The following is a 20802-nucleotide window of genomic DNA, read 5'->3' as shown; positions in this document are numbered from 1 at the left end:
TGTGGTGCCATTCAATGGGCTGCTTTATCTTGGATGATGTCAAGCTTCCTGACTGTTAGAGCTGCACCCATCCAGGCAAGTGGGGGCTATTCCATCACACTCCTGACTTGTGATGATGGACAAGTTTTGGATAGTGCAGTATTCCTAGCCTCTGACCTGTTCTTGTAGCCACTGTGTTTATGTGGCGACGCCAGTTGAATTTTTGGTCAATGGGACCCCCAAAAATGTTGATAGTGGGAGATTCAGTGATGGTAACAACATTGAATATCAAGGGGTGGTGGTTAGATTGTCTCTTATTGTAATGGTCATTGCCTGGCATTTGTGTGGTGTGAATGTTACTTGTCACTTGTCAGTCCAAGCCTGGATATTGACTAGATCTTGTTGCATTTGAACATCAACTGTTTCAGTATCTGAGGAGTTGCAGTTAGAACTGAACATTGTTCAATCATCAACAACCATCCTATTTCTGACCTTATGATGAAAGGAAGCTCATTGATGAAGCAGCTGAAGATGGTTGGACCCAGGACACTAGCTTGAGGACCTCCTGCAGAGATGTCCTGGAGCTATGGTGACTGACCTCCAACAACTACAATCATCTGCCTATGAGTCAGGTATGACTCTAACCACCAGAGAATTTATCGCTTGATACCCATTGATTCCAGTTTTGCTAGGGCTTCTTGATGCCACACTCAATTGAATGTAGCCTTGATGACAAGGGCAGTCACTCTCACATCACCTCTGGAATTCAGCTCTATTCTCATGTTTGAACCAAGGCTACAATGAGTGGCCCTGGCAGATTCCAAAGTCTATATCCCTGAGCAGGTTATTGCTGAGCAGGTGCTGCTTGATAGCGCTGTTGGTTACACCTTCCATCACTTCACTGGTGACTGAGAGTAGACTGCTGGGGAAGTAATTGGCCAGGTTGAATTTGTCTTGTTGTTGCGTATTGGACAATTTTCCACTTGTCCGGTAGGTGCCAGTGTTGTAACTATATTGGAAAAGCTTGCTTGGGGAGTGGCACGTTTTGGAGCACAAGACTTCAGTACTATTGCTGGAATGTTGCCAGGGCCGATAGCCTTTGCAATACCAAGTACCTCCAACCATTTTTTGATTTCACGTGAAGTAAATTGATTTGACCGAAGACAGATTACTGTGACAATGAGAATTATTGGAGGAGGCCGAGATGGGTTATGGGCGGCACGGTGACACAGTGGTTAGCACTGCTGTCTCACAGCGCCTGAGACCCGGGTTCAATTCCCGACTCAGGCGACTGACTGTGTGGAGTTTGCATGTTCTCCCCGTGTCTGCGTGGGTTTCCTCCGGGTGCTCCGGTTTCCTCCCACAGTCCAAAGATGTGCGGGTCAGGTGAATTGGCCATGCTAAATTGCCCGTAGTGTTAGGTAAGAGGTAAATGTAGGGGTATGGGTGGGTTGCGCTTCAGCGGGTCGGTGTGGACTTGTTGGGCCGAAGGGCCTGTTTCCACACTGTAAGTAATCTAATCTAATCTAATCCACTCGGCACTTCTGACTGAGGATTGCTGCAAATGCTTCAGCCTTATCTTGTGCACTGATGTATTGGGCTCTTCCATCATTGAGGGTGGAGATATTATTGGAGCCTCCTTCTTAGGTAAGTTGTTTAATTATCCTCCACCATTCATGACTGCAGAGCTTAGATCTGATCCATGGGACCATAACACATAGGAGCTAAAATTAGGCCTTTCGGCCCATCGAGTCTGCTCCACCATTCAATCATGGCTGGTAAGTTTCTCAACCCCATTCTCCCACTTCGTCCCTGTAACCCTTAATCCCCTTGACAATCAAGAACTTATCTATCCCTGTCTTAAATATACTCAATGACCTGGTCTCCACAGCCTTCTGTGGCAATGATCCCTTGGTTGAGAGATTGCTTAGCTCTGTCTGTCACTTGCTGCTTATATTGTTTGGCATGCAGGTTGTCCTGTTTGGTAGCTTCAACAAGTTGACATCTCAGTTTGAGGTAAGACTGATGCTACTCCTAGCATGCCCTCCTGCACTCTCCACTGAACCAGGGTTGATCCCCTGGCTTGATGGTAATGGTCGAGTGAGGGATATGCCGGGCCATGAAGTTGCAGATTTTGCTGGAGTACAACTCTGCTGCTGTAAATGGCCCACAATGCCTCAGAGATGCCCAGTTTTGAGTTGCTAGATCTGTTCGAAGTCTGTCCCATTTAGCACGGTGATAGTGCCACACAACACGATGGAGGTTATTCTGAATGTGATGGTGGAACTTCATCACCACAAGGACTGTGTATTGATTGCTCTAACTGATGCCGTCATGGACAGTTGTATCTGTCGCCAGCAGATTGATAAGGATGAGATCAAATATATATTTCCCTCTTGTTGGCTCCCTAATCAGATGCAGCAGATTGAAGCAGCCACGTCCTTCATGTGATATTAGGCAGAATGGATTTTTATCTAATTTACTGATCCAGATTTTATCCAGGTTGCAGAGACTAATTTATAATTGCCACCTTTTTCTCACTTAGCTAATTTTTAAAATTATATATTAAACATTACAAATAGCTAAAGATATCGCTTTGTCTTTAAAATAATCTGTTGAAAATAAGCTGGATATTATTTTCTCCTTTTGTAACTGTGCCCACAGCTGCTTTTGTGAACTCTTTTTGTTTTTACACTTGACCAAAATGACAGAGATTGTGAACCGGAAGAGAGTATCTGCAGCTACTTCTGCTGATTATGGCCTCCATATACAACCCAACCAAAGTCCTGCCAATCAATTCTCAAGTAATTGTAAAGAAAGCTATGCAGTAACGAAACAGGTAGGCAAACATTGAGTGTCTTAGAAGTAATCTTGCCAAGTTGATAATGTGACTTATTTGAGAAAATTCCTACCTCCTTTGCTTTAATTCAGGCAGTTGATTTTAATAGAAAAGCTCATAAGACTGACCATTAGTAAAGTCTGTAATAAAAGGTTATTTTACTTTTGATGCAAGGCTTTGAATAATAGGAATGAATCCAGGGTACCTGCCTTGAGATTTTTTTTGTCCAATAAACTTTGAATAACTTAATTGATACCTTCGTTACAATTAGAGTGGTGCTGGAAAAGCACACCAGGTTAGGCAGCATCTGAGGAGCACGAAAATTGACGTTTTGGGCAAAAGCCCTTCATCAGGACTGAAGGCAGGGAGTCTCCAGGGCGGAGAGATAAATAGGAGGGGAGTGGGGATGAAGGTGATAGGTCAGAGATGAGGGTGAGGGAAGGTAGCTAAGAGTACAATGGGTGGAAGGGGGTGGGGATGAAAGTGATAGGTCAGAGAGGAGGGTGGAGTGGATAGGTGGGAAGGAAGATTGGCAGTTGGGACAGGTCATGAGGATGGTGCTGAGCTGGAAGATTGGAACTGGGATAAGGTGGGGCGAGAGGAAATGAGGAAACTGGTGAAGTCCACATTGATGCCGTGGGGTTGAAGTGTTCTGAGATGGAAGATGAGGTGTTCTTCCTTCAGGCATCGGGTGGTGAGGGAGCGGCGGTGAAGGAGGCCCAGGACCTGCATGTCCTTGGCAGAATGGGAGGGGGAGTTGAAATGTTGGGCCACAGGACGGTGGGGTTAATTGGTGCGGGTGTCCCAGAGATGTTCCCTAAAGCACTCTGCTAGAAGGCGTCCAGTCTCCCCAGTGTAGAGGACACCGCATCGGGAGCAACGGATACAATAAATGATATTGATGGATGCGCAGGGAAACTTTGTGGAAGGCTCCTTTAGGGCCTTGGATGGAGGTGAGGGGGAGGTATGCGCACAGGTTTTGCAATTCCTGTGGTGGCAGGGGAAGGTGCCAGGACGGGAGGGTGGGCTGTTGGGGGGACATGGACCTGACCAGGCAGTCACGGAGGGAACAGTCTTTGTAGAAAGCAGAAAGGGGTGGGGAGGGAAATACATAGTTGGTGGTGGGGTCTGTTTGGAGGTGGTGGAAATATCAGCGGATGATGTGGTTTATGCGGAGGGATCCCCACCCCCATCTACTCATTGTACTCTTAGCTACCTTCCCCTACCCTCCTCTCTGACTATCACCATCATCCCCACCCCCATCCACCTATTGTACTCTTTGCTACCTTCTCTCCACCCCCGGTCCCCTTTCATTTACCTCTCCACCCCTGAGGCTCCCAGCCTCAGTTCTGATGAAGGGCTTTTGCCTGAAACGTTGATTTTCAGGATGCTGCCTGACCTGCTGTGCTTTTCCAGCACCACTCTAATCTAGACTCTGGTTTCCAACATCTGCAGTCCTCACTTTTGCCTAACTTGGTTACAATAACAGAGGAATTTGGTATATTCATATTATATACAAACATGATGCTCATGGTGCTAGATGGCAACATAAAATTACAGAGAGATTTAAGGAAATAGAGAAAATTGTGGTAAATGGATTTCAATTCAGGAATATGTGAGGTCATCCATTTTGGGCATTAAAAAAAGATAAAATAGAGAACTTTCAAACTCATGGAAAGCTAGAAATATTGATGGTCTAAAGAGACTTAGGGATCCAGATACACAGATCATTAAAATGTCATGAACACATTTGGAAAATAATGAAAAATAGCCTAAAATAAAATCAAGAACTGCAGTTGCTGGAAATGTGAACCAAAAGCAAAAATTGCTGGAGAAACTCTGCAGGTGTGGCAACATAGAATTCCTAAAATATAGATAAATGCCCTTTAGGCCTATCAAATTGCATGACCTCTCCAAAGAGCATCCCATTCTGTCTCTGTAGAGGGTCTTTACCCCATGGTGAAGCATCCTAATTTGCACATTGGTATTACAAATCCACCTAACCTGTACACTCTTTGGACTGTGGGAGGAAACCATAGCATCTGGCAGAAACTCATGGGAAGGATGTGCAAACTTCACACAGTTAGTCACTCAAGGCTGTAAGTGAACCTGGGTGAGGCAGCAGTGTAGCCATTGTCCCACCTTTCTGTGGAGCAAAGGCAGAGTCAACAGATCAAGACAAGTGACCCTGCTTCAGAACAATAGTAGCTAGAAAAAGGTGGTATATGGGGCGTGGGTGTTGGGAAGAGGGTAAAGGAGTGAGATAATAGAATTAGATAGAGCTCAGAGGGAGAGAAACTCAGTTAAGCAAATAAGGAAATGGATAATGCTATGCAAGGAAAGGAGAAAAGCTGATAGGGGATCATGAGTGGGTGAAAATGGGTTTACTGTGCTGAAAACGGCCATGTGATGGCAAGGCCTGGGGTGTAGCGTGGGTAAAAGACACAGAAAAAGGAGATATCAGAACTTGATATTGAGTCCTGAAGGCTACAGGATCGCAGAGCGGAAAACGAGATGCTGTTCTTCCAGCTTGAGCTGGGGCACGACAGCAGGCCTGAGACAGAGATGTTGCCATGGGAACACAGTGGTGTGCTAATATGATGGACAGCTGGAAGCTCGGGGTCATTTTTGTGGACAGAATATAGGCTTTCTGCAAATCTCATGATTTGTCACCCCAGTGTTGAGCAGACTGCATTGTGAGCAGTGAATGCATGGGACTAGATTGAGTGAAGTGAAGGTTTACTGGAAAGTGTTTTTGGGGCCTTGGATAGTGAGGAGGGAAGAAATGAATGGGCAGGTATCACACCACCTGCGATTGCAGGGCAAGATGCCAGGGGGTGTGGGAAGATGTTGGGAGGGTGTTCAGGAGGGAATGGTCTCTGCAGAATGCTAATAAGGGAGGGGAGGGGAAAATGTGTCTGGTGGTGGCATCCCACTGGAGGTGGCTGAAATGGCAGCTTATGAACCTTTGGCCATGGAATGATGGCCTTTATATCAAGAGGACTAGAATGCAAGAGTGTGGAACTACATGCTACAATAGTTATGCAAAGCCTGGTTAAACCACACTTACACTGGGCAGTTCCTGGCACCAAACTTTATGATGAATATATTGACCTTAGAAGAAATGCAGCGGAGTGTAGTGCAGATTGGTGTCTGAATTTAAAGGGTTTAAATTACAAAGAAGGGTTAAATAAATTAAAGCTGTTTCCCTGGAAGTTAGAAGGCAAAAGGGGTGATTTGATTAAGTTTTCAATATGCTGAGGGAGTTTAGACAGTGTAGATTGAGAGAAACTGTTTAGCCGTCAGGCTGAATTCCATTTCATGAAAATAGAAGTATTCAGTGTTCGGAGCCTGGAAAGGATTTTTGAGGAAATGGCCTATTATTAGATCCAGGATCTAGTCAAATTACGGACTAAAAGGCTACAGGCCCCTCTAGCACAGACATATCAGCAGTCCCAGCATCAGACGTGCGATTTGCGGTGTCAATAAGTGAAAGGACAGGCAACTCTGCATTAAGGTATACCTCTGTTAAAATCCTTAAACTGAGCCAATTGTCATGGAGGGGCAGTCAATCCACAGCCTTGCTTGTGGCTATAGCTGCCGATGGGTGAGATTGTGGTTGCGAGGGGACATGACTATTATGATTATGATTTGGCCCTCTATTTGATTGCCATGAGGCTGCCTCCATCCCTCTGTCTCAGGGATTTGGCCTAATTTGGAAATGAGTGGCAAAACTCCAGTCAGTATCAGCAGAATGGTTCTAACTCGGCCCTTTAAGATGCCAATTAGGCTGTTCTTTCCAAAACAGTCTTTCAAAAATGGCCCAGAGGCAGGAGCAAGCCAGTGGTCCATCATAGTGACAAGGAGTCAGGTGCCTGATGCCTCTCCGACTGCTTCTCCAGTCATTTCTAAATTTAACCCATTAGCTTTCTTATCTTTCCACAGATTCCATTAGACCTCCTTTATTTATTCTTTTCATTATTAAAACTAGTGTTCATCATCTTATACTTTCCAATAGAGACTGCAGGATGCAATGCCTTCCAATTTGAACAAGACCAGAATTGTGACCATCAATGGAAAATCTAACAAAACCTGTCAAGGTAAACTGCTATGGCAGTGCATTTTTTTTTCAGACAGACTGAATTTTCACTCTTAAAATTAAGAAAAATCCTTGTTTGTTTAAAATCAATGCACTTGGTAGAGGGATTCAGAGTCATGAGTTCTGACCTCCAGCATAACAGATTAGGAACTTAAATGCAATTAAATAAATATGTAATGAAAGCTACTATTGTCAATCGTGGTTATGCAACTACTAGATTGTTGTAAAAAATACATCAGCTTCACTAACATTCTTTAAAAAAAATCCACTGTTCTGACTGGATTTGCCTATATTTGAGCCTAGACCTCCTGTTTTGTTGGCACTGCTGATAGGGCAATCATTTATTGTTCACCCCTAACTCTTGAATACCACAGAGTAGCTTGTTGGTCACTTAAGAGGACAGTTCGAAGTCAAACATATTGCTGTCCCAGTCTGAACGTTGTTGATTTATCTTAAGTTTTTTTGTTGAAAGAAATTCATTCGCATAACATCAGTTCAAAGCGTAGATAGCAATATGTGGCACTACCTCTACTGGAAGAATCTACACCAACTGCTATGCAAATAATATTTTTTTCTCCTTTGTTTCATCTCTGTGAACCAACATTCTAACCATCGAGTTATGATACTTATACCACAGACCTGAATCTTTGTAACAGGTCTCTTGTGAGACATTTTATTGAATGCCTTTTGAAAATCCACACTATATTGACCATATAATCTTCAGTCATCCAATTCATCACTTCTTCAACTAACCCATACAAACCTTAAATGCTTGCCAATTTGACATTGAATAATAAATTCTAAGAATTAAGCAAAAGTGTATTAAGTTCATTTATCTGTATTGTTGTAGTATATCTTTGAATAATGATGCTTCATCAATTATTCTCTGTTTTTGTGGTATAATTCCCATATTTAAGAAAGAATGTAGAATTGTGACTGATATCACTGATAATGTGTCTGAGTTCTTTCAACAGACTAGTTCCATCAGTGCCTGCTAATTGAACTATCCTGAGTTCTGCTATTTTTTTCAGAACCAACACCTTTAGTACAGTTACTTTTTAAAGAAATTATTTGGTGGGATGTATATGTCACTGAGAAAGCCAGCAATTGTTGGCCTACCCACTGTCTTGCCAAGCTATTTTCTGGACAGCTCAGATTCAATCACATTGCTGTGGATCTGGAGTCACACTTAGACCAACAGATTATCTTTCTTAAGGCACGTTAGTAAACCAGATCAGTTTTTACAACAACTGATAACCGTTGTTGTGGTCTCCATTGATGAGACCAGCTTTATAGAATTCCAAAACATTAATTCAGTTCAAATTCCATAGATGCTATGTGGGCTTTGAATCTATGTCCACAGGACTTTATCCTGGGTTCTGGATTACTAGTCCAGTGACATTACTATAACATTACTATCTTCAATGATCATTTCGATTTCTTTTGTAGACTGTTATGTACATTTCTACCAATATTTGTAAAAGGTATGCAATTTATTTAACTATTTATTATCTTTGTCATGCCTTTTGTGTTCAGTTAGATTACTTTCTTTTAACTTGAATTATCCTACAGTCTATTTAATTAACCTATTATTTTTATACGCTTACAAAAGTCTGCAGATAGTGGTTCATTGCTTTGTATACATTTTCAGTGTACAAGCATGCCTACATTTCATTAGTTTGTAACGTGCTTTGCAATATCATGAAATGTGTTGTGAAAGTACAGGTTTTGGTTTTTTTAAATTTCTTTTTCTATTATCTGCTAGATGACTTTTGCATTCTGTTTTGGCACTTCTTAATTTCAGTTTTTCCTAGTTTTATCCTACATTTTTGAGGTATCCCTTCCCTTTCCCACTAATGTGTTTATCTTTCACCACCTCACAACCTTTCTTTTCCTTTCTCCTTAGACAATGTTTTTAGATAAAATTACAGCATTTATTCCACAACTTTTTAAACATTCTTTCTTGCCAACTCTACCTTGACTGCTGCGCAGTGGCTCAGTGGTTAGCACTGTTGCCTCACAGTGCGAGGGACCTGGGTTTGATTCCAGTCTTGGATGACTGTCTGTGTGGAGTTTGCACGTTCTCCCTGTGTTCTCTGGATGCTCTGGTCTTCTCCCACAGTCCAAAGATGTACAGGCTAGGTGGGTTGGCATTGATGAATTGTCTGTAGTGATCAGGGATGTGTAGGCTGGTTGGGTTGGCCATGAGAATTGTGGGATTATGGGAATAGAGTAGGGTGCTGGGTCTAGGTGGGATGCCCTTCAAAGGGTTGGTGTACATTCGATGCACCAAATGGCCTTTTTCCACACTTTTGATCTTCTGCCGTGATTTAATCCTCTCCTGTTGGCGTTATTACCCTCTGCACTAGCACTGTTGCTACTTGAGCCACAGTTGAAAGCTGCTCCTTTAGCATAGATATCCTTATTGCAGAAATTGATTCATTTGTTCTAGAAAGTACATTTAATGATTGTTCAGCATCGTTTTTCAGTATTATGTTGTAATCTGGCTTTTAATTGTTCTTTGTTTCTGAAATATTATTTTTCTAGATTAGTTCATACTGTTTTTGATGATAATTGATGGTTGGGAGTCAGGTTGGGGGGGGGAGGTGATGCACAGTAGAATGGAAAAAGTAGCAACAGCATGAAGATAACCACTGTACAATCTTTTGCACGATCTTTAAGACTATTGGTCAAGGTGCACTCTTTCCTCTTGCAGTCTGTAAAGAGCTTGTGTGATATGGTTCATTTCAATTCTTGTAGATTTTTATTTGCTCTAGCTACTTCCTGAGACAAAGTGGCTCTATTGACCACAAGACTACAAACCTCATTGTTTGTATCTTCCCACATTGAACAAATTATTTTTAGAATTGCACATAAGATTTCAGTCATTACCAGAAAGTTAAACTTTAGTGATTAGGGTGTACCATTTTAAATTCAATATTCTCTGAGTGCTTAACTGTTTGAAGAAATAACCTATTGAGATGTAAATGTATCCAAGCAAAGGCTAAGAAAATGATAGAGTTAACATTCGGAGATTTCAGAAATTCTTAGAAGTCACTTAAAATTTAAAAAACCTCAATCTTAACCGTGCAGTATGTGAGTTTACATGAATTGAGAAATCAAGGTGGAGTGGCATGATCCGTAATCGATTCACCTCAGGAACAATGAATAAGCAAAGTGAGGATATGAATGTGATGGAGGGATATTTGAGTCTGAGAATGATTTGGGTTGCAGGGGCCTTGGGTTTAACATTGTTGTACTGTGGAGGTCCACACAATCAGGTTCTCTGAAGCATGCCTGATAACGACAAGTGGCTGCAGGTACCCTGGTTACATGATGCTCTTCATCCTCCATGTGGGCAGATGCAGAGCAGTCAGTGCACTCATCTCCTACAGCTTCAGTCCTCTCTGCATTACACAAAGTACAGCAAGCCATTACCATTCTCAATACACTTAGTGGTGCTTACTGAAATAATCTTCCAGACCTGTCCAGGCATCTAAATTTCATTTTCAGCTACACAAAGGCTTTTTCAAAGTCCGTTAGTCACATGCTCGGAAGATAACCCTTGTCTCCAAGGCGTGATTGGCTCACTCTATTTGGACATACAAAGACCATAGGTTTTGTGGCCGGATTGAATAATTTTTTTCTTTATTTTTCATTTTTCTGCCTTTATATTCTATATTTTGTTTTTTTTCCCCTATCTTTTAAGGCAGTGCCAGAGAGTGGGAACACTTTACAACACTTTTCATTGTATTCTATAACAAGATACATATGACAATAAATAAATAAACTCATGGCAATTACCAGGAGATGTTGACCAGATACATGTGAAAAAAGAACCTTCTACTGGTTTTGTGAAGTGGAATCCCATCTGATTGAGAAGGATAATCTGAAGACACCTTGATTGACTGCACACAGGGACAATGATGACCCCAGACAGAATGGTTGTCTGCAGGACATGCACTGGCTGGCACTTCACTGCCCTGGGCTTTGTTTCTGTAAATGACTGAGACTTAACTGAGGAACATTTATAGTCAAATAAGACAAGATATCAGAGGCTAATGGGCATTTTCCAGATGTCTGGCATCCCTCCGCAACACCAGGAATAAGTCAGCTGTATGGCAATGGCCTCTCAGCATCCCAGGATTCGGGTTGGCGAGGTAATTATTCGAGGCAGGCTTTGATGCCTTTCGTACTATCTGGCTGCAGAAAAGACAACAGAGTCCCCGTCGAGGAGCAACCCCCCCCCCCCCGCCACCCCCCCACACCCACACTCCCCTCCCCAACCCTCCACAATGGCAGTCTGGTTATTCAAAGTGCTATGTGATTGCCTTAAGATGGGCGCCACCAATAGAGACAAGGGGGCAGGACTAGAAGCATCTTCATTATAGCCCCCACTTCCATGTTCACTTTTTTTGCCTCCTCGGCCCACAATTCTCTCCTAACATTGAGCTTGTGGACATTTTACTGCACAGTGAGGCACTGAATGGCCCAAACTGTATTTTCATCAATCCTGTTTAAGTCAGGGAGACTGGGGTGTGGAGGGTTGTTAACGACTCAGGCAATTCTGATCAGTAAGAGCACACATTCAGTATGAGAGACATTTCTAATAGCTGGGAATTTGTATCCAAGCTAGTGAATGGTATGCATGGCTTTTGTGAGGGTGCAGCCTCAGAATGATTCACATTCTCTGCAGTAATTCTTATGCCACCTCTTCTCGGTTGGTTGAAGAACTTGTGGAAAATGAAACAAATGTATTTGAACTGACAAAGTGAGAGAGGACTGAAGTATCATTGTGACAAGATCATAGTTTGATGACTGCTAACATCAGACCAAAAAGAGGGAGTGCTGAATATTGTGTGATACTTATTGTCACCAGATTGAATGTGCTGGAAACATTAATGGTGATGATGCACATGATATCGTAAGTCTGACATCGAGTCACAAATTATTTGATTTCATTTGATTATTTATTGTTACATGTATTTTCTTTTCATTGGAGAAAAGAAGGTTTGGGGAGATTTGATAGAGGTGTACAAGATGATTAGGGGTTTAGATAGGGTAGACATTGAGAACCTTTTTCTGTTAATGGAGTCAGCTGTTACTAGGGGACACAGTTTTAAATTAAGGGGTGGTAGGTATAGGACAGATGTTAGGGGTAGATTCTTTACTCAGCGGGTTGTGAGTTCATGGAATGCCCTGCCAGTAGCAGTGGAGAACTCTCCTTCTTTATGGTCATTTAAGCGGGCATTGGATAAGCATATGGAGGTTATTGGGCTAGTGTAGGTTAGGTAGACTTTGGTCGGCGCAACATCGAGGGCCGAAGGGCCTGTACTGCGCTGTATTTTTCTATGTTCTATGTTCTATGTTCTATGTATTTCATGACAAAAATACACTGAAAAGTGTTGTACTGTATAGTGTTGCCACTCTCTGGCACCATCTGAAAACACACAAAAAAACAAAATGTAGAATATCAAGGCAAAAAAAAGAAATCAAATTCAATGGTAAATCCTTCTCGTTAAGTGCTCAGCCAAGGGCCTGGTTATCTACACACTGAGAAGAAAGAGTTGGAAGAAGTGTACTAGAAAGCTGTAAATGGTATACATGATTTGGAGAGGCCGGTGTTGGATTGGAATGTACAAAGTTAAAAATCACACAACACCAGGTTATAGTCCAACAGGTTTAATTGGAAGCACTAGCTTTCGGAGCGCCGCTCCTTCATCAGGTGGTTGTGGAGGACACAATTGTAAGGCACAGAATTTATAGCAAAAATTTACAGTGTGATGTAACTGAAATTATACATTGAAAAATACCTTGATTGTTTGTTGAGTTTTCATCTGTTAGAATGACCATGTTAAGTTTCACTTCTTTCATATGTAAATCACAAAATGTTTTTTAAAAAAGTTACATTCTCAAGTTAACTGTAACAATTGGTGTCAGCCAGATAATATGTTGAAGGTGTTAGCCCCCTGTGTTCCCTGTCTGTGCCATAATGTTTAGACTGAATCTAATGTAAAAAGTGAGTTAACAGAGTCTTACATGGATTCATGCAGTTTTTGAGCAAAGTACAATGTAACTCTGCAAGTACAAATTCACCCCACAAATGTATATGTAAATGTGTGTGTGTGTGTGTCTGTGTGTGTGTGTGTGTGTGTGTGTGTGTGTGTTTGTGTGTATGTGTGTGTGTGTGTGTCTGTATGTGTCTGTGTGTCTGTCTGGAGTGGGGGGGGGGTTGACAGTGTGAGAGAGAGTGTATATGTGTGTGTGTGAGTGTAGAGTGTCTAAGTCTGTGAGGGGATGCATGTGTGAATGTGGGAGTGTGTGTGTCTGTAGGAGTGTGTGTAAGTGTCTGTGTGCATGTCTGTGTGTACGTGTGTCTGTGTGAATGTGTTTGTATAGGAATGCGTGTGTGTGTGTGTGTGTGTGTGTAGGAGTGTCTGTGTGTGTGTATAGTGCAATGGTGATCGCCGGTTGCGGCCCTCCCTATGGGTACTGAACTTAGCTATCAGCCTCTGATTGGCCACTTTTCGCTGCTGCCTGTCCTGAAGTCAGCCTGGAGGATGGTCACCCAAAGGTCAAGGTCGAATGTACTGGACCGCGGAAGTGTTCCCCAACTGGGAGGGAACATTCCTGTCTGTTGATTGTTGTGTGGTGCCCATTCATCCGTTGCCATAGACTTTGCTCGGTTTCCCCAATGTACCGGCCCGGCTTTCAGGACAACTCCATACAACTCTGTCACGGTGGACGCTGCAAGACGTGTCAGAGTGTGGACATAGATACCACCATTACGCGTGGGGACACCTCCCACCATGTACGTGGCAAAGTTAAAAATCACACAACACCAGGTTATAGTCCAACAGGTTTAATTGGAAGCACACTAGCATTTGGAGCGACGCTCCTTCACAATCACCTGATGAAGGAGCAACGCTCCGAAAGCTAGTGTGCTTCCAATTAAACCTGTTGGACTATAACCTAGTGTTGTGTGATTTTTAACTTTGTACACCCCAGTCCAACACCGGCATCTCCAAATCATGTATGTGGCAGGTACTAATGTGACTCAGCCAACGTTGTCTATTTTATATGCTGCAGGCAAGGATGCCCTGAGCATGGTACATTGGGGAAACTGAGCAAAGGCTACGGCAACGGATGAATGGACACCGCACAACAATCAACAGATAGGAGTGCTCCCTCCCAGTTGGGGAACACTTTAGTGGTCCAGGACATTCGGTACCCATAGGGAGGGCCTCAACTGGGATCTTGGGTTCACGTCACACTCCAGGTGACCACCATTGCACTATACACACACACAGACACTTCTATATACACACACACAAACATGCAATCCTATACACACACATATACACAGACACATGTATACACAGACACACACACAGACACTCACACACACTCCTACAGATACACACACTCCCACATGCATTCTCTCACCGACTTAGACCACTTTACACTCACACACACACATATACACTCTCTCTCACAGATACTCACAACCCCCCACTCCAGACACACACTCCCACACTCACACATGCACCCTCTCACAGATTTAGACACTCTACACTCACATACACAGACATATACACTCTCTCTCACACTGTCAACCCCCCCCCCAAGACAGACAGACAGACACACAAACCCATACGCACACATATACACATACATTTGATTTGCATGTGAAAGAAATGAAACTATCATGGTATTCTAACAGATGAAAGACTCAACAAACAATCAAGGTATTTTTCAATGTATAATTTCAGTTACATCACACTGTAAATTTTTGCTATAAATTCTGTGCCTTACAATTGTGTCCTCCACAACCACCTGATGAAGGAGCGGCGTTCTGAATGCTAGTGCTTCCAATTAAACCTGTTGGACTATAACCTGATGTTGTATGAATTTTAACTTTGTAAATGGTATACTGTATAAACGAATATTAATAAAGTCTCTACAAAACTTCCATCAGAAATGGCCAATAGTCACTTTCGGTTAAGATAAAGACAATGATGAAGCTCATTCAGAGAAGGAACAGTCTTTATCGAGAGAGCTGCATCAACAGTGGACTAGAAGACAGGTAGTGCTGAGATCCCATGTTAGGCAGAACCAGGAGAGTAGAACAAAGCAGTCCGTGGAAGTAATACAGCCCAGGCAATAGCCATATCGGTACCAATCAGCTTGGAGGCTTCTATCGTCAGTGAACAGGCAGACCGATATTCTACTCAGGCCGACCCCCCCCTGCTACCTGCAGGGGGAGAAAGAAGAGACCTATGAGTGTGAGATACTGAACGTTTTAAATACAACCTACAACAGCATAGCTGAAAATGTGTTGCTGGAAAAGCGCAGCAGGTCAGGCAGCATCCAAGGAGCAGGACAATCGACGTTTCGGGCATAAGCCCTTCTTCAGGAGTGAGGAGAGTGTGCCAAGCAGGCTAAGATAAAAGGTAGGGAGGAGGGACTTGGGGGAGGGGTGTTGGAAATGCGATCGGTGGAAGGAGGTTAAGGTGAGGGTGATAGGCCGGAGTGGGGGTGGGGGCGGAGAGGTCAGGAAGAAGATTGCAGGTTCACCTGCAGCACATTTTCAGCTCTGATCTCCAGCACCTGCAGTCCTCACTTTCTCCTTCAACAGTATAGGACCATTACATATTAGAATGTCTTCAAACATTTGAAAATCTTCATTTTTTATTCAGTAATAGTAAAATTGAAGAAAAAGAAACAAACAAATAGAAGCTGCATTTGTCTCTGAGAACAGAGAGGGACCATTGTCTTTTGAGCAGCAAGAAATTCACGGCCAATGAAGAATCATTGCAGCCAGTGCATGTACATGGAACTGGGTGTCAAATAAGTCCTGTCTGACTTGTTGTACCCAAAAGTCTTTCATGATGAAGGTGATGTCCTGTTCAATATTCTCTTCTTCCTCCTTGGAAGACTGCTGCCACTCTCTCAGTTCTTCAGTGTCTATCACATCCCCTGTTTGCCTGCTCCAGTTGGGCAGAACACAGCTTGCTAAGATTCCCTGTCAAGCCCATCTGACCTTAAACACGCATTGGTTTATACTTTCGTCTCCTGATGTTACCCCAAATCCCAGCTCTTTGGTGTACTTTGTCAACAATGATGTTGCACTCCCTCCCTGTAAAGGTCAGGAAGGCCATGACCAACTTCCGCAGTAACCTATGTCCTCCAGTGCACTTTTGTCTCCCCTTCCCCTTTATATCGAGTTTCACTCCTTCACGATTGTTATCTCCTTTGCATCCTAGCATGCTCCTCCAATGCCCAGAATGGCTCCCCCAGCCCTGAATGATAACTGACCAGACCTTGAACTGATCGCCAAGAGACTTACCATGACTCCCAGGACTGGATGTGATGTGATGCATTTATTTACCAATTATTGGCTAAAATTTATGTCTAGATTTTGATTCCAAACTAAAATAATTACTGGTGCTATAAATGATATTGAAATTCTTGTTCTTTGTTTTAGTTTACAAGAACAATCTCGGTGACACGTTTTGGGGTAAATGTGATCATACAAAAAGAAAAAGATGTACCTCTTTCCTCCCAATGAAAATCTTAGATGCTCCAGGTCTGAAGGATGATTACTGTAAGTATTATTATATTTCTGGGCTTTACAAACATTTTCACTTGGCCCATGTATAAAATAAATGTTCCCGTTTTAGGAACCATGTAATTTTATGATTGGATTTTCCAATCACAAGCCTCACATCAATTTTAAGACACTCTTGAAAGTAGAAAAATACTGGATTATTCTTGCTCTGGACTTTGTCGATTTTCTTTCCGGAAATCTAAACATACATGAGAAAGTGAACAAAATCTGTTCATTGTAATGACAAGGACAGTAGCAAAGCCAGACTCAATGATTGGATATCATTTGAAAAGATTAAAAGGAATGCAACAATAATCTGATATGATCAACGAAGGAAGTGGTTGATATTAGATTTGTTCCAAAATATGTGTCAAAGGAGGAACATTACAACGTGTCAGTCTATTTCAGTTTTGCTGAAATTATTTGAATATAATGTTGTAAAATAACTTCAGAAAACAGAAACATATACTTAAGGGACGTAAATAATTCCACTATGTGTAATGATACGTATTCCAAAGAAGCACTCAGAATGAACTCTACTGTCTAGAATCAAATGCAAGTCTAATGACTTAAAGAATCATGGTGTCCCTATAGTGTAGACCAAGGGCTACCTTAAATATCGAATGTCATATTACCAGGATAAGGCATGACGTGTAGTCAGCCAAGAACTACTTCGCCCCATTCAAGTAATGAATCTGTGCTGTTAGAATATTCTGCATCTCACTGTTGCCAACTGTGCTAATTGGTTCCATTTATTTGGTATGTGCAGTTAGAAATATATTTTCTTAACAGCATTTTTGGAGCCTGAGATAATTCAAAATGAAGGCCACAGTGAGGATACACTGCCTGGGTTAATTAGCTGACCATAGTATCATTATAAATATCAGCACAGACCAATGATGATTCCTGACCCTGATTTCTATTCAACCACCATTGCAGGAAGATACAAGGCTGGTGGAGCATAATGTGGCAATGACACTTCATGATCTGTCTGATCAGATACTGAAAAACAAATAATGTTCATGGATCTGTGCATCAGCAAGCTGTCTATGGGCCTAGCATTTTTTTTTTATTGATGTAAAATGAGTATAGTTCTGGTATAGTTGTCTAGAATTTGAGATATAAATCTGAGATGTCAATGTTTCAGAGCTGAAAATGTGTTGCTGGAAAAGCGCAGCAGGTCAGGCAGCATCCAAGGAGTAGGAGAATCGACGTTTCGGGCATGAGCCCTTCTTCAGGAATCTTTCCTGAAGACGGGCTCATGCCCGAAACGTTGATTCTCCTGCTCCTTGGATGCTGCCTGACCTGCTGCGCTTTTCCAGCAACACATTTTCAGCTCTAATCTCCAGCATTTGCAGTCCTCACTTTCTCCATGTCAATGTTTTACCCTGTCTAAAATTCCAGTTGAATCGTTTGTTGGTCTCCAATGTATGTAAATGCCCATGACAACAAGGGCAAGGAAGCTGCTGTCCTAATGATTCAGTCACTTACTCCAGAAATGCACCTGACTTAATTTAAAACTGTAGTAAAGAGTGAAAGATTACTTGCATGGCTTGCCAAACCAGGAAGTGGTTGAGTTCACAAGCTTGAACTGTGCATAAACTTTGTCTGCAATATTAGCTTTGACTGACGAGAATAGAAAAATATTTTCTCAGCTGTGTTTGGAACAAAGGACTAGGCAAACTTCCTTTCAGCCATTTCAGACAGGTGAACCTTTTGTTGTCCATCTTTCAGTGGTGAAGGCCATACTACTGTGTATATTCTGTACATGTCACTTTGTTTTTATTGCAACTGCAGAGTGTTTTGAAAGTAGCATGGTTAATTGTGTTCCTTGTGTTAGATTGCAATTTGGAACAGAGATCCAACAAGCTTTTGAGGCCTGATTTTAGCTCAGCAAATTGTTTTTCAATTTCTTCAGCAATAGTCTTACTTTCAAGCAGGAAACTGTTGCCTTACCGAAAAGTCCCTTCCTCAATTTCCTTGATGGCTTGTTCTTTTTGTCATTTTCTACAATGATATAACAGGAAGTGACCACAAGGACATAATCACCATTGATGGCTTATTGCATTGGAACACATGTATGATATAAAGAGAAGAACTGGAGGCTTATTTTTTAGTTGCTTCCATGGTATGTTTAACTGGAAATGCCAGCATTAATTGTCCACCCTTACCTTGAGAAGCTGATGGCGATTCACTTTCTGTCCATGCTGTGCATGTAGTGTAAGCATATGCACATGGCTGTTCAGAGGAAATTCCATGATTTTGACCAAGTGATGGTAAAGGAAGATTGATAGAGCTCAAATCAGGAGACTGCGTGACTTGGAGATGTGCCTTAGAACTGACAGGTAGTGGTGTTCTTTTATATCTTCTGCCTCATCCTTCTAGATGTTTTAGGTTTGGAAGGTGATGTTGGAGGAGCCTTGCAGTCCAAGGCAGCATGTATTTCAGTTTTTGATGTATTCTCAACCTCCTTCATGTTTGGCTTAAAACTGCAGTTTTGATCGTTGACTGGCTGGGTAGTTGCAACATTAGAATATTTGGCTGTTGGCTAGAATGGAAAATGTGAATCCCACTTTCAGTTGTAATTCGCATTATGGCTTTTCTTAAGAGCTCTTCTCCATTTAACTAAGGAAGAAGAGGAAATAGCACAGGAGGGATCCACAGGGAATTTTTAAAGGAAGTCTGCAGACACCTAATTAACTGACATAAATCCTGACATTCCAATGGGCTCCCCAAATATTCTATTGTAGGTCACCCTACTGTAGGAAGGATATTATTAAATTGGGAAGAGTGCAAAGAGATTTTTAAGAATGTTACTGAGACTAAAGGGTTTGAATTATAAGGAGAGGCTGGATAGGTTGGGACTTATTTTCCTGGAGCATAGGAGGCTGAGGGGTGACCTTATAGAAATTTGTAAAATGATGAGTGGCAAAGATAAGGTGAATAGCCAAAGGATAGGGGAGTTCAAAACTAGTGGCATGGGTTTAAGGTGAGAGGGGAAACATTTAAGAGAATCCTGAGGAGCAATGTTTTCATACAGAAGGCGGTGCATATATGAAATGAGCTGTCAAAGGAAGTGATAGAGACGAGTATGGTCAGAATGGACATGTTGGGCCGAGGAGACAGTTTCTGTCCTGTATGACCCAGTGTGACTGGGTTAAGTGGAGGTTCTGTTGTCTTGCTGCAAGGTCTGCCTATGGTCCACAGGGGCAACATTGAGAGACCAGGATAACCCCAATGGAATTTCAGGGCCTAGTAGTTGCTGAGAAAATAGATAAAATAAGCACCAGGCCAGAAAATGTGTAGACATCTGCATGACTTCACAAGTGAATGCATTTATTCATATTGAAATAGAACATGCAGGATAATCTTAGCAAGTCTGGCAGCATCTGTGGACAGAGAAAAACAGAGTTAATGCTTCGGTTCCAATATGACTCTTCTTCAGAACTTGGAGTAATAATTGGCTATTGCTGTTGCTAACTTAATTTGATTAGTTCTTAATTTGAGTGGTTCTTAGTCACATTAGCCATTTGGCTACAGTATTTCAGACATGATGCAATAAAATTGTTTCTCTAAAATGTTTGAAATGAAGCTGTCTCTCTATCAGATCTTAAACAATTTCCTGTGTCTTTAGTCAAACTCTGCAAGGTTGCAATCTATTTCTCTGAGGACAATTCTCAGGAATATAAGAAATCTTTTTTATTAGAACATAGTGTAGGAGTCTAGACATGAAATGTTAGCTTGCTTTCTCAATGGATGATGCCTGTGATCTCCAGCATTTGTTGTTTTCAGTTTTTTTTATTCGAACAGTTTATTTGAAATCGTACTTTTCATACAGACATACAGGCTTAAAATATTTGAACATTACAAGCTTTATATGAAGATCTTGTCTTGCTAATATGTTAACTGATTTTTAAATTATTACTCAAATGCAGTTAAATTATTGTATGATCATCTGTGCATGACTAATACTGTACGACAATGACTTGATCAATGCTGTGGTTAATACACAACACAAAATGTCTTCTTTAGCCTTATCTCAAAATCAAAATGACTCCCTTGAGCTTGTTAGTTATCACAGTGAATAAATATTCAATTGAAACTAAAATCTAACCATTTAGCCACACCCTATTACCAAAAATGCTTGTCCATCACTTCCATTCTTCCATAACAACACTGCATCCAGTTTTCAAGCTTAAATTTGAAATTCTCATTCTTGAGTTTAAATTCCTCAATGGTCTTATCTTTCACAACAATATCATCGCTTTAACCTTA

The 20802-nt window shown here is 41.8% G+C and overlaps 1 protein-coding gene across 1 annotated transcript in view; it reads left to right on the top strand.

Annotated features, from left to right (window-relative positions):
• LOC132836606 (cell division cycle protein 20 homolog) overlaps positions 1-20802 on the top strand; it is a 76838-nt gene that overhangs the window by 12551 nt on the left and 43485 nt on the right. The window contains exon 3 of the mRNA XM_060856375.1: positions 16405-16524. Within this exon, the coding sequence (XP_060712358.1) occupies positions 16405-16524 (120 nt within the window). The remainder of the gene's footprint in view (positions 1-16404; positions 16525-20802) is intronic.

This window comes from Hemiscyllium ocellatum, chromosome 1 (genome assembly GCF_020745735.1).
Source record: "Hemiscyllium ocellatum isolate sHemOce1 chromosome 1, sHemOce1.pat.X.cur, whole genome shotgun sequence".
Lineage (NCBI taxonomy): Eukaryota > Metazoa > Chordata > Chondrichthyes > Orectolobiformes > Hemiscylliidae > Hemiscyllium > Hemiscyllium ocellatum.
This window is presented reverse-complemented; position numbering and strand designations above follow the sequence as displayed.